Source organism: Pantherophis guttatus, chromosome 8 (assembly GCF_059756535.1).
Source record: "Pantherophis guttatus breed Tessera chromosome 8, ASM5975653v1, whole genome shotgun sequence".
NCBI classification, from domain to species: Eukaryota; Metazoa; Chordata; class Lepidosauria; order Squamata; family Colubridae; genus Pantherophis; species Pantherophis guttatus.
In genome coordinates, this window is record NC_142070.1 from 27,911,131 (window position 1) to 27,925,338 (window position 14,208).

The 14,208-nt window shown below is 37.9% G+C and overlaps 1 protein-coding gene across 2 annotated transcripts in view; it reads right to left on the bottom strand.

Annotated features, from left to right (window-relative positions):
• FHIP1A (FHF complex subunit HOOK interacting protein 1A) overlaps window positions 1–14,208 on the bottom strand; it is a 76,491-nt gene that overhangs the window by 32,987 nt on the left and 29,296 nt on the right. For both annotated transcript variants that reach the window (XM_034401492.3, XM_034401491.3), the window contains 3 exons: window positions 13,425–14,051; window positions 6,979–7,137; window positions 2,380–2,466 (listed from right to left, as the gene is read on the bottom strand). In XM_034401492.3, coding sequence (XP_034257383.2) covers window positions 2,380–2,466; window positions 6,979–7,137; window positions 13,425–14,051 — 873 coding nt within the window. The remainder of the gene's footprint in view (window positions 1–2,379; window positions 2,467–6,978; window positions 7,138–13,424; window positions 14,052–14,208) is intronic.

Here is a 14,208-nt window from a genome sequence, read left to right on the forward strand (position 1 = left end):
AATTTGACTTTCCTAGAATGAAATGATGAACAAAAGGTATTCCACCTAAAGGTCAAGGTAAAAGTTCTCGTCACACATATGTGCTAGTTGTTCCTGACTCTAGGGGGTGGTGCTTATCTCCGTTTCAAAGCCGAAGAGTCAGCGCTGTCCAAATATGTCTTCGTGGTCATGTGGCCAGCATGATTCAATGCCAAAGGCGCACAGAATGCTGTTACCTTCCCACCAAAGATGGTCCCTATTTTTCTACTTGCATTTTTTATGTGCTTTCAAACTGCTAGGTTGGCAGAAGCTGGGACAAGTAACGGGAGCTCACCCCATTACGCGGTACTAGGGATTCGAATCGCTGAACTGCCGACCTTTCTATCGACAAGCTCAGCATCTTAGCCACTGAACTACCGCGAACCTCTGTATTCCACCTATTGGAACATAAATTTTATTCTTTCTTTATATGTTATATATAAAATAAAAAATGTTCTACAAATATTTCTGAAATACTGCTCATATATATTAAGTCCTTTCTGGTTATTGGAGCAAAAAACCTAAGTTTTTCCACTAATTAAATTTTACTTATTTGGTCACGTGTGGCTAGAAATTAAGTTTGGACTGCAGGCATGACAGTGTTAGGAGGCACACAAGCATGCAATCTATTTGGATCCGATAGGCTTACAATTACAATAGGACCACAAAAAGTAATTAATAAGTGGATGTCAGAGCAGATTTTGAGAATTAGAAGGTAAGATAAGCAAAATTAAGATTTTTATTAATGTTCTCACTAGCAAGTTATCCCGAAATATTTTCATAAGTTGTTATAATATTCCATCATTTAATAGCTAAAGTGCTTATGCTACAAGAATACATTTTGAAATACCAATCTACATTTGAGGTAACTGCTAAGTTCTAATTTAAATTTCCCATCTATCTTGTTATGTTTATGGGTCGCCATCTGGAGATCAACATGTTTATTTAGGCAATAGATTCAAAACATGTTGAGAAAAAAGATGAGAACATAATTAACAATGAAGTTTGTCAAGAAATCCTTTGTCAAGAAGATCCATATATTTTAAAATTAATTATTCGAGTTATTAAAATGATTTTTCATTTATTTCAAGTCTTTAAAAAAGTATACAAAAGATTTACAATACTAAAAGAGAGAAGGCAGAGGGAATTACTTACCCACATACCTTTTTCTAAATATAAAAAAAGGCTTTATTAGGAACAAAGAAAGGTTTTACTACCCTTATAGTGAATAAAAGACTACACAATAATCAAGAGCTAATGAAAGTTCTGCATATAAATGGAGACGTTCAGCTAAAAGTGAATGCCTGTTTTATTAAATTCTTCAAGTGAAACAAACATTTGTCCTTAGTTCAACATATCAGGGAAATATCAGGACCAGAAGTAGAATTATGAACCTATGTATGAACAAACTTTTCATATTAGGTTCATTTTTTTTCTTACTCCTGTAATCCAGGTTGTGTTAGTCAAGCCTCTTGCATAATGAAATTACACATTACTGCTATAATGCAGTATACCTGCATTGTTGCCAAAAAATATATTAAAAGCCTCTGTATTAAAAACATGCCAGCTTATGAATTGGGATATTATCTACTTGACATCTCATTCATCAAATTTTAAAAGAATACTTTGTTTTACTGAAGAGAAGTCACTTTTTGCTTTTGCTTTTTTCCCTTCCATTCAATTGTGTCAGGTTCTTGGAGACTGCCTGGGCAAGTCTCTGCAATTTTTTTAGCAAGGTTTTCCATTGCCTTCTTTCTAGGTCAAGGGTGTCAAACTCAAGGGGTTTGCTTAGATCTGGCCCATGAGGCTGCCCTAGAAACAGCAAAGGAACGGCACGTAGTGCCTCTGCCAACTCCATTTTCTGATGGCCTCCTGCAGTCCTCTGCCAGTGAAAACGGAGCTTGGGGAAACCACATGCACACACACCCCAAGCTTTGTTTTCACTGGCAGAGGGCTGCAGGAGTTCGTCGTGGCTGAAAACAGAGCTCGGGAGCCCATTTTCGCTGACAGAGTGCCATCATAGGCACCTCTGACATGAGTGACCTCAAGCTGGCAAAACACACCCAACACCCACCCACCCCTGAGGTCAAACACAACCCTGATGCGGCCCTCAATGAAATCAAGTTTGACACTCCTGTTCTAGGGCTGAGAGAAAATGATAGGCCAAGATCACCCAAGCAGGTTTTGTGAGCAAGGCAGGGCTAGAACTCACAGTCTCCTGGTTTGTAACATCATGCATGACCACTACACCAAACTGATTCTCTGCTTTTGTATTCTCCACCAAATTCAAAGCCCAAATATTGAATTTATATTAATTTAGCTTTATGATTCATTGACTAAAATGTATTATTTATCACTAACCTTATGGAGAGCTGGGGCCATAACTGGGACCAAAAATCCATTGTAAATGTAATTCACAAGCTGGTTACGAATCAAAGAATGTGCCACCTAAAAATGGAAAGAGAAAGAGAAGGATATATCTGAAATAATAAATAAGCACTTACTTTCCCACTGTGCAATTTAAACATATATTTAAAGAAGCTGAAATTGATGAGTAAACAACATCCATATTTTAAATTTTCTCTGGGTCCAACATCTGCATTTGCAAAATTAACATTTTCCAGAAATTTTACAACACATTTAGAAACTGCTCATCTCCCTCAGAGAGTTACTCCAATCAGTGTACAAATATACATAAAAGCATAAAAGTTATATATAAACATTTTAATAAAAAGCAATTAGAAACAAAAAGTATTAAAATTAAAAATTAAAAAACGGAGGATGGATTTCAGGGCACCCACCAACTCCGTAGCTATGTGCCCCTCTGTGCAGCCCAAGCAATTTTTTAATTATTTTTAATTGGAAATAAAGGCTTTTAGCAGGTTTTTAAATTCTAATCTGCAGTTTGTCACTCTCGTTTCCCTACAGATCTCTAAAATATCCTTCCCAACATGCCTTACTTCAGTCTATAAATCATTTAAGGACTTTCCACTATCTCTATTACAGGCTATTTCTTCAGCATTGACAAAATAAAAATACATAAAACATTTTTTTAAAAAACTCCATCAAAATCATTTCAATTCAAGCAGTTTTGCATACATTTTTAACTATTACAATGAGCCATGTTGGCGCAGCGGTTAGAGTGCAATACTGCAAGCTACTTCTTCTGCCTGCCAGCTGCCTGCAATTTGGCAGTTCAAATCTCACCAGGCTCAAGGTTGACTCAGCCTTCCATCCTTCCGAGGTGGGTAAAATGAGGATCCAAATTGTTGTGGGCAATATGCTGACTCTACAAACTGCTTAGAGATGGTGTAAAGCACTGTAAAGCGATATATAAATCTAAGTGCTATTATTACTGCCTTTCACTATGAAGATGTAAGTTCAAGGCTAAGAAACTTGCACATAAAACTGCCTACTAAATCTTAACCAGTTTAATGTTACGAAAATCACTACAACATTCATGACCTCCGAACACTGAATTTAATATTTTACTGATAATGAATTGTAAGCTATGCAATAAGTATTTGTTATATTTTTCTTTATCTCTGAATTTATCACAAAAGTTAAAAAATAAATCATCAAACTTGAATATCAAAATTGTTTTTAAAAAGTCAATACATTTTAACTATTGAAAAGGTAGATAAAATGGAACAGTTTCAGGTGCAAGAATCCAGAGCCGGGTAGAGTTCAAAAGTACTACAAGTTTATTTCATGCTACCTATACACAAAAATCTGATCTACTAATGGTCAAGGTAAATTGGCCCTAGGTAAGACTCAACAGAATTCATGGGGGGCTGGACTTAATTCATTTGTGGGAGCATAGCAACTCTAAACTGACATCTTGACTCCCACCCTTGGGCTTAGCCTGTTCATCTCCGACATCCAAAGATGTGCTCTGGATAATTTAAATAGGAAAATATTTACTTCCATAATACGAGAACAGCCAATTAAATCCTAACAGCAAAATATCAGCAATTCTTCTCACCAACATAAACTGTCAGTCATTAACTTGGAAGTTTAAAACAGGAATGTAAAACTTTTTTGAACCAAGGAAGAAACTTCTCCAAAAAAGTCACCAGAGGCCAGATAAGAAATGATTTTAATTTAAACTTTAAGTTTAAAGTTAATTAAATTCATCCTTAACCATTTAGTACTTTTTTGCACTATGCCATCCAAAGCCATAAATTAATGGCAAGTTATGAAGGCCTCTGATACTTCATGTTTCATGAAACATAAAGATATTAATCACCACTAGAAACTGTAGCTTATTTGTTTTGTCTACTGAAGTATGCCTCCAAATACCAATCATCAGTAACCATGACCTGGAGAGTATTATTTTATTTATTCTATTTTGGCCATTTCATAAAATATGTTGGGCTAGGTAAGCCTGAAGTATCATAATGTTGACATAAAATGTTGGATATGATCTTGCGGGACCTTACAAAGTACCACATTATATCTTTCAGTTAAAAGTAGCAAACAACATTTAATACATGACTTCAAAGTAACAAATAGCATGTTTTATAATTAAATATAAATGAATGGATTTATCTGCTATTTTTTAAGAGTGTTCCACTCAGCAGAAGACATAGCCTTTGGCTCATAAGAATGGCTCTCACATTTAGAAATTATTCTATATTTAGAATGTGCAGGTATACAGAATAAATACACAACCTTTTTAAACACAACAGACAGAGATTCCTTTGGCAAAAACCTCTCATACAAAGTCTTGCATTCTGGAAAAACTACTGTACTGAGTTTCTGTAACTAATAAAGCCTGCACAAATCAAATCAAATCAAAGGTGTAGATCAAGGGTGTCAAATTGATTTCATTGAGGGCCGCATCAGGGTTGTGTTTCACCTCGGGGGTCAGGGGGCGTGACTGGTGGGGCATGGCCAGCTCGACATCACTCCTGTCGGGGATGCCTGTGGTGGCCTGAGCGCTCTGCCAGCAAAAACGGGCTGCGGAGATCCATTTTCAGCTGCCACAGCTTCCTGCAACCCAGGAGGGCCATGTGCCGTTGGGTGCTGTGGTAGCCGAAAACGGAGCTCGGGAGCATTTTTGCTGGCAGAAGTACCACGGGCTGGTCCTTCGCTGTTTCCAGGGCAGCCCCGGGGGCCAAATCTAAGTACCCCGCACACAGATCCGGGCCCCAGGCCTTGAGTTTGACACCCTTCGTGTAGATGCAATAAAATCCTGAATACAGCATCAAAGTGGTATAATGTATAATCTTATCATTAGACAGATGAGGAACAAGAAGCAGAATGGACAAAAATCCCTAATTACTAACCAAAGCAATGAATATGAAAAAAACAGAATAATTTTAAATACTGAACAAATCAAAACCATCTACATATACACAGTATATTCTATTATCATAAAGCAAAATGTAATTACAGGTAATCCTTGACTTATGATCATTTGTTTAGTGACCTTTCAAAGTTACAATGATGCTGTAAAAAGTAATCACACTTATGACCGTTGCTGCATCCCCTCGGTTACATGATCAAAATTTGGACTCTTGGCAACTGGCATGTATTTACAACAGTTGCACTGTCCTAGGATCACATGATCACCATTTATGCCAGGTGGCTTCCACCAAGCAAAGTCAATGAGGCAATCTGGATTCACTTAATGGCTGTGTGATTTGTTTAATGGCCATGGCAAAAAAAAAGGTTGTAAAAATGGCTGCAAGAGGAGGGGGTCAATTTATTTTCCAAAGCACCAGAAGGCAAGACAAGAAACAATGGATGGAAACTAATCAAGGAGAGAAGCAACCTGGAATTAAGGAGAAACTTCCTAACAGCAAGGACAATTAACCGGTGGAACAGTTTGCCTTCAGATGTTGTAGTGGCTTCATTGCTGGAGGTTTTTAAGAAGAGACTGGACAATCAGTTGTCTGAAATGGTATAGGACTATGATGGCGAACCTATGGCACGCGTGCCACAGGTGGCATGCGGAGCCATATCTGTGGGCACACAAGCCGTTGCCCTAGTTCAGCTCCAAAGTGCACGTGTACGCCGGCCAACTGATTTTTGGCTGCCTCTCCCCTCCCAGGAGTCTCCACGCGCCCCGTTTTGGATGCCAGGTAAGTACAGGGCTCGCACGGAGGCTCTGGGAGGGCGTTTTCGGCCTCTGGAGGGCCTCCGGGAGGTGGTGGAGGAGGCCGTTTTTGCCCTCCCCAGGCTCCAAGAAAGCTTCTGGAGCCTGGGGAGGGTGAAAAACGGGCCTTCTGGTTCCAACAGAAGTCGGGAAATGGGTTGTTTCCAGCTTCCGGAGGCTTCAGGGAAACCTGCTAGGCCAAAAATGGGGCCCGGGGAGGGTCGCGCGTGCATGAGCAAGGGGCAGGGCATGGGGGATTGAATTATGGGTGTGGGCATGTGCATGCGATCCACCGTGTGACCCTCCCCCACTTCTGGCACGCAGTGGCAAAAAGGTTAGCCATCACTGGTATAGGATCTCCTGCTTGAGCAGGCTGCTGGACAAGAACACCTCCAAAGTCCCTTCCAACCCTATTCTGATTTTGATTCCCTTAATGACCACATCGTTTAGCAACGAAAGTTCCAGTCCCAATTAGGGTTATAAGTCAAGCACTGCCTGTACCACAAATAAGCACAGTATTTTCCCCCAAAAACTAAATCAATTGGTTTGCAATAAAAGTTGCTTTACAAATACATGCAAATTGTTAAATTTTGTAACAATGATAGCAATAGCACTCAGACTTATATATCACAATACTGCATTCTAACCACTGCTCCACCAGGACTCCTCTAAATAAACTTGTATTTCACTTTTATATTAAGAAAATATAACTTATGCTGATATTCATTTAAAAAAAATAGTATATCACACATATAAAATAAACACCCCAATATTTTTTTTTCTAAATATCCATAAAATTGTATACTACTGTTTTAAAATACTACTTCCATTTGTAAGTCTTTTGTCTGGCCCAGTACCTGAATTACTGCATTGCAGAATTCAAAAGAATTCATAAATTGTACAAGAGCTGGAGAAAGTAAACAGTCGTCTTTGAGAAGACAGTGCCATTCTTCTCCATTATCTTCCAGCTTTGTAGGCAAAGATGAATATAAACCACTTAAGCCTGTTGCTAGCACCTGCAAGATGAAAGAGAAAGAAAAGAGAAGAAATACAGATTTTTGTTTTGTTTTTAAAAAAAGCATTAGCATTTTGTTATAAGGATAGAAACATGCTTTCAGTTTGTGGAAGGTTAATTCCCGTAATCTAAAATATTCCCTCCCAATAATTGCTATTATGCTGTTGAATAGCATCTGAATTTAGGTTAATGGCAGATTTCTATGTACTTATTGTTATCACATAAAGTATTTCCAAACAAATTAAAGCAAAGAGAACTTTCCCACTTGAAATATTTGCAAAATAAATAATCAACAGCTTGCAGTTTTTTATTGAAAACAGAAAAGTGGTAAGGCTCTGTATCAAGCAATGAGGCTTAGTGGCTATAACCTTCGTGTTACAACATTTCCATAGTTTTGATAACTGGATTATACATTTAAATAGCAGTTGATCTGATTCATATTTCTTAATGTTTAGCTGTGTAAACAACCATATTATCCAGGAAAGACATCAGATATGGAAAGCATAGAATGTGGAAATCTTTTTTTCTAAATTTTGACCATTTTCTCCCACAATTTACATTTTTACGTATCTCTTTATTTCTAAATAATAGGCTATAAGTCTTTTAAAATGGGATTCACTCATCCAACAATCTGCCCAGGGGTTGGTTGTACTTACCTTTACTCCCGGTTCGCAATAGGTAGTTGCTCAGATCGTCAATTATGACATCTGGACGGAGCCTTCCGCCGCTTTTACTACCGGTTCTAAAGAACCGGACAGAACTGGGAGTAACCCACCACTGAATCTGCCTATATTAAAAAGATGCCATCTTTATAGTAGCTAAAAAAAATCTATGGAAGGCAAGGGATAGATTAAATTCACATGATTTAAACTGGGCATCAATGCAAGCAAAGTTTCATGAAAGAGTACTAGGCATAGGTAGTCCTTGACTTATAACCCATGACTTAGTGATCATTCAAAGTTACCGTAGGACCTCCCCCCCCAAAGGTACTTACAACCTACTTCTATCCAGGTTCCAATGGCCGGAGCCCTCCTGTGTTCACATTTGGGGCCCTTGGAAACTGTCTATCGTTTAGAGCATCCTGCAATCGTGTGGCCATGATTTATGATGTTTTTGCTGAAAACATTTGTAAGACTTTTCAGCAAAAATGCCTCGTAGCAAACAATAGGTTTGAATCACCACGGCATTTGCTTAACAACAAAGATTAACCTAACATCCATGGTCTTTTGCTTAATGACCACCACAAAAACTGTCATAAAATCAGGTCAGTCACATCAAGACCCATTTTACAACTGTCTTGACTTATGACTGTAATTAGTAGGCTTCTTGCGTGCATCACGGACTATCTGTAGAGTTCTAAGATTTACAAATGCATATTTAAATTAAAATAATCTTGACAGGAGCAGTGAAAATAATTACTGTTTTTTTAAACACACAAACACACACATGCATATAAGTGAGAGAGAAAAATTGGTATCTATTAGTTATCTACCCATCCATACGCATACAATTTTGGAGACAAAACAAAAATAAAAACCCTAACTCATAAAATTTCAATTTTGTAAGAACTAGCTATGATTCATTTGGAGTAGTTAAAAGAGCAGGTTTGTTTTTCCACAGGAGTCAAAATGAAGTATTAATTCATGTAAAAACAAAATATCTTGCCAATTCTAAATTTTTGTGCATTTGCTTGGAAAAGTGCTTACAAACTTATTCCAGTACCTAAGTTACCATTAACCAAACTGAGGAGGAAGGAAAATAAGTTCTAGCCTGTCAGGTTAATGTTTCAGAAATGTTAATTTGACACTATATCTCTAGGTTTGATGTATTCTAGTCACATAAATAAAGACATTAGCTTCCCACCAATTTATTTTGCGAATGTGTTAATTTAGCAGCTACCTCTTTCCAGCAGGCAATTATTCCTGAAAGCTGTCCTTCCAATCATCTTTATTTCAATAAATAAAACTGAGCAACAGAAGAATGTACAAAAAGAATGATCTTCCCCACTTCATTATTTTTCTTTCCCAATTGACATAGGTAACATTAAAAAGAAATGTAAACCCAGACCTTCCACTCTCTCTATTTTCATTTTTCTAGCTACCACAAGTTCAAGGTAGCTCTTCCCTCTGAGAATTAATAGGATTTGACTATATACTGGGTCTCCAAGCTCAACCGACATGGGTCACAACAGAAGTGGGTCTGAAGATTCCTCATCGCATTTTAGGATATGGGAAGTGGGGAAAAAGTTTACTCTTAAGATTCAGTGAACACAATTCTTCTAATTCTACAATAGCCACAATGGATGAAGATGACAACTGGGGAAATTCAGCTCCATGCAAATTAATTTTGCTGAATGTTAGAAAGATTCCATATGAGATCATCATAGCTGATAAAGAACACACAGTGGAAAAATATTATCTAATAATATGCTGCCATGGGCCACAACAATTTTGCACAGCTGCAATACTGCTGCATGTTCAAAAAATCTGCCAAAGTATACTAAAATAATGCTATTGACTACTTTTAAAGTGCTACTATGCTTAGATATTGTATATCAAAACTTGATGTAGTTTAATTAAAATCTTGAATTTATTGCCTTTGATACTGGTCGTGCTTTGCTTCCAAGTCACTGAAGGCAATTCCCAATTCATCTATTGAAACCAGTGCTGTTTAACTTTGCCAGCAGCAAAATAGATTTGGGAGGTATTTTGCATGCAAATCACAGCTGTAAACTGCGCTTGTGGGAGGACAATTTACTATTTTAAACTTCCTGGTGGGATGACATTTCCAAGGTCAATTCTCTAAACCCTAATTATAATATCTAGCATTGCTTCTTATATATGTGAGCATGGATCTTCATAATTGCTAACTGTTTCCAGAGGCAGAACATATTTATGAAGTCAGAGAACATTATAGCCAGGGCATGACATGTTTGCCAAATAGAAGTAACTCCCATAGAAACATTATCGACAGAATTCAAATACTGTGCTGTGTCTGGTTTGATTAACCACAGTTTATTAGATGAATCACAATTGTCTAGGTTCATACAATATGCTAAGCTATAAACCACATTGTATAAATCACAGTAAATGGATTCCCATAAACTGCCACTTAAAAATCAAACATTTTATTGGTCTGAATCTTCCATGCAAATTTTAAAAATGCATGTCTGTTTTGAGGAGAAAGTCTTCAACTTCTAAAATGGCATGTATATCCTAAATAAATCCCACCAAACATGTTAAATATAACAGCATAATTCTAAGTTGAAGGATACAGTCGGGAACAATTTGCTCCATTCTGTTTTTGTTTTTTTTAATTATAAAGAAATATTACATACAGTGTAACATTTAACAAGAATTACTTCACTTTAATCAGAATTAGATTATTCAGTTGCATCCATTGGGAAATGATAAGAAACCCAAAATCTGAGGCATCATTCTGAGTTTCCTCAAGGGGAGACCACAGCTTCCCAAACTGGAAATATCATTCTTATAAAGGCTGCATATTAGAGATATTTAACAATTGAACAGCCCTCAGGAATGGTCTGTGTTCTTTTTATTATAGCCTCGGGTTTGCTACCTTTATTGCTTTTCTCACTCCAACATCCTAAAACAATTATTCTAATTAGTAATGTATTTTGACAATAATGGCCCCTACTGTTTGAAGGTTAACACATTTAGCTTTAATCTTCTAAGTAAAAAGTCTTCCTAAAAGTTAATTGGCAAATGTAGGCTTGTACACAAAGGCATGGATATAATAAAAGTATTTATCATGAAAATATCTTTTTTAAAATAAGTACTTTCTATATGTATTCATTTAAATGAAACCAACAAGGTTTCTTTAGGCTGGATATATCTTTATGTCAGATTCCTTGTATGTCCAATCACACATGGCCAATAAAAAATCTATTCTATTCTATTCTATTCTATTCTATTCTATTCTATTCTATTCTATTCTATTCTATTTATGGAGAATGGCATTGGGGATTGGAAGGATAATGGTTCCAATTTATTCTGCATTTTATGACATTTTGGAAGATGGATCAGAGAAAGGAAATAAGAATGTAAGGGGTACTACAAATTGAGTCCTATGCCTGAAGGAACTGGGATTCTTTAAAACAGGGGTCGGCAACCTTAAACATTCAAAGAGCCACTTGGACCCGTTTCCTACAGAAAAAAACACACTGGGAGCCACAAAACCTGGGTGGCGTGGCCAACTCGATGTCACTCACTCCCAGTCACATGACCACCTAGCCATGCCTACCCAGCCACAAAACTATTCTCTATGTCTCTCTCCCCCTCTCCCCCTTCTTTCTGTATCTCTGTGTCTGTCCCCCTCCCTATCTTCCCCTCTCTCCCCACTCTGTGTCTCTCTCCCTCTGTATCTCTCCCTCTCTTCCCCTCTCACCTCTTCTCTGTGTATCACTCTGTATGTTTCTCTCTATGTCTCTCTCTCTCTGTATGTGTGTGTGTCTCTCTCTCCCCCTCCCTTCGGCCAACCGTCTTTCTTCTCCCCCCGTCGTCTCGTAACTCCCTGGCCGGCTGTGGCTGAGCCAGGAGTATGCGCACGTGTGGGGAGACCCTCCTCAAGTGAGCGCCAAAGCTCAGGAAAGGCGTGCGGGGGGCGGGCAGCAGCTCACTTAAGGAGGGTCTCTCCGCACGTGCGCACTCTCCCGGCTCAGCCACAGCCAGCCAGGGGGTTACGAGTGGAGTGGGGGAGGAAAATGCAGGAGCGAAGCTGCCCTGTACCTGCCTTCATGCCACATTTGCGCGTAAGGCAGTCTTTGCTTCCTGCCGCTTCGGGCTGGAATCCAAAAAATAAATGAGGGGCGGGGCCAACCAGTGATGGGACAGGGAGCCACGGCAGAGGGCCCAAAGAGCCACTTGTGGCTCCGGAGCTGCGGGTTGCTGACTCCTGCTTTAAAAAGACTGAGGCGGTATATAATACATACTTTTCAAATATCTAAAAGAAGGCAATATATTAGCCAATCAAGACCTATTCTCCATCATTTCAGAAGGCAAGACATTAATATAATTAAGTTACAGGAAGGCAGATTTGGTTATTGTAAGAAAAAAACTTCTGCCACTAAGAGCAATTTGAAAGTGGAACAATTTCCTGGAGATGTCATCATTTCCCATCAGTTCAAGCAGCGAATAGGCAGCCATCTGTGGTCAATGCTTGATCTTGGATTGTTGCCCTTAGTTTGGGGTTAGGCTCCCTGTCTAAATGGTCCTTTCTAACCTCATGATTACATGCAAAGTCAACATTATACTAATGTTTAGGATTATGACATCTTTTATCAATAAAATTATTCTCAACTTACTCAATTTCATTGTTCAAAACAAACCTTGGGATGGGAAGATTAAAAAAGACAAATCGATGTAAGAATAACATATAAGATCCTGAATCTGGACCTATTTACAGTATAATGTCTGAAATATGTTCCTGGAAAAAAAAAGAGGACTGCTCCAAATATCTTGTCTGGTCTGCAATTTCTACTAAAATGAGTGCAAGTGTGTAATAGCCACCAATGTACTAAAAAGAAAACATAATTAATTCCTAATATTTATCATCTTTGTTCCATAAAATCAACTTTTTTCTCCAGGAAGAACATTACATCACGCTAAGAACACCAGTCACTTCATCCCGATTGGAAATAAATCTAATGTAAATACTCTGACCATGTACAAGTGAAGGAGCATATATCAAAGTTTTGTGACAAGCCATCACAGAATTGTATCTCCTCCATCAAAGTAAGCTTACTAGGAAGATATAGATTATCTGCAAGATCTTGCCAAAGGCAACTGGATATATTTCAATTTCGTGTTTTATTCTGCCATTATCCAGATTATCACAACCCCTTGGTGCAGTGGTTAAAATGCAGCACTGCCAAGCTAACTCTACCCACATCCTGGAATTCGATCCTGACCAGCTCAAGGTTGATTCAGCCTTCCATCCTTTCAAGGTTGGTAAAATGAGGATCCAGATTACAACCACAATTTAATATACAAGCTTAGCTTTCGATCTGCATTATTCTTAGAATGTTCAATATTAAGCTGAATGTTTAAGTTAAGACAACAAATTCCCTTCTGAATTCAATGTGATGGGCTTTCTGAAGAAGTTCCATTTTTCCCAATTATACCATTTAGAATTTCTACATAGCCATAATAAAATTACAATTCATCAGGTAAATTTAATTCTCCTTTGTGCAAAATCTTAATTTGAATATTCATTTACAAAAGAATCCATATTTGGAAGATATGAATGAGTAGCTAGAAAAAAACTTACCGGACAAAAATAAGTATTCTCTACTATGTGATAAGCAACCACACAACTTTCTGAAGAAAGAGACATTATAAAAAGTAGTGCATCACGAGCCTGTTGGCCAACAGTCCCTTCCCGATGGATAAAAGGAATCAAGAGAGAAAAGATTAGAAAGTTTGCAGCTCCTTGGTCCTCACTGGTATGGAAAAAAAGTTCCAAGATGGACGGATCTTTGGCTAGGATTGAGCATAGCTGGTTGAGAAGAACCACCAGCTCTACTTCAACAGCTGGTGTGGTAGTTCCTGAGCAAGAACTCAGCAACATCATTAATGGTTTTAGGATGGGTTTGTGATGCAGCAGCTGCTGATGAGACTGTGTGACAAGCATTTCATACATTTTCAGTTGCTCAATTTTCATCTCATCAGTGAATTCCCGCCTGAGACTCCAAAGAAAGAGCTTTTCCATGATATTCTCTGTAACCACAAACTCCAGGATAGGTCCCATTGCTGCATCTTTTGCCTGCTCTTCAATTAAAAGGAAGAGCATGTGCTCTACATAGTTCTGCACAGTGCTGGCCTCATCTGGAGAAATTGTCCCATATTTTGCTTGAATATTTTTTAAAGGGTCATGCTTCTCTAAAATTTTTACAACCTATGGAAAATTAAATAAAAAATATTCGATCATACAATAGGCATTAAAATATGGACTCACTCTTACAATCTTTAATTATGAAAAATTGAATTTATGAACAAATATCTTCATAATAGTTCAGAACATTCCAAATGGATCATAAGAGGCAAGCTATGGA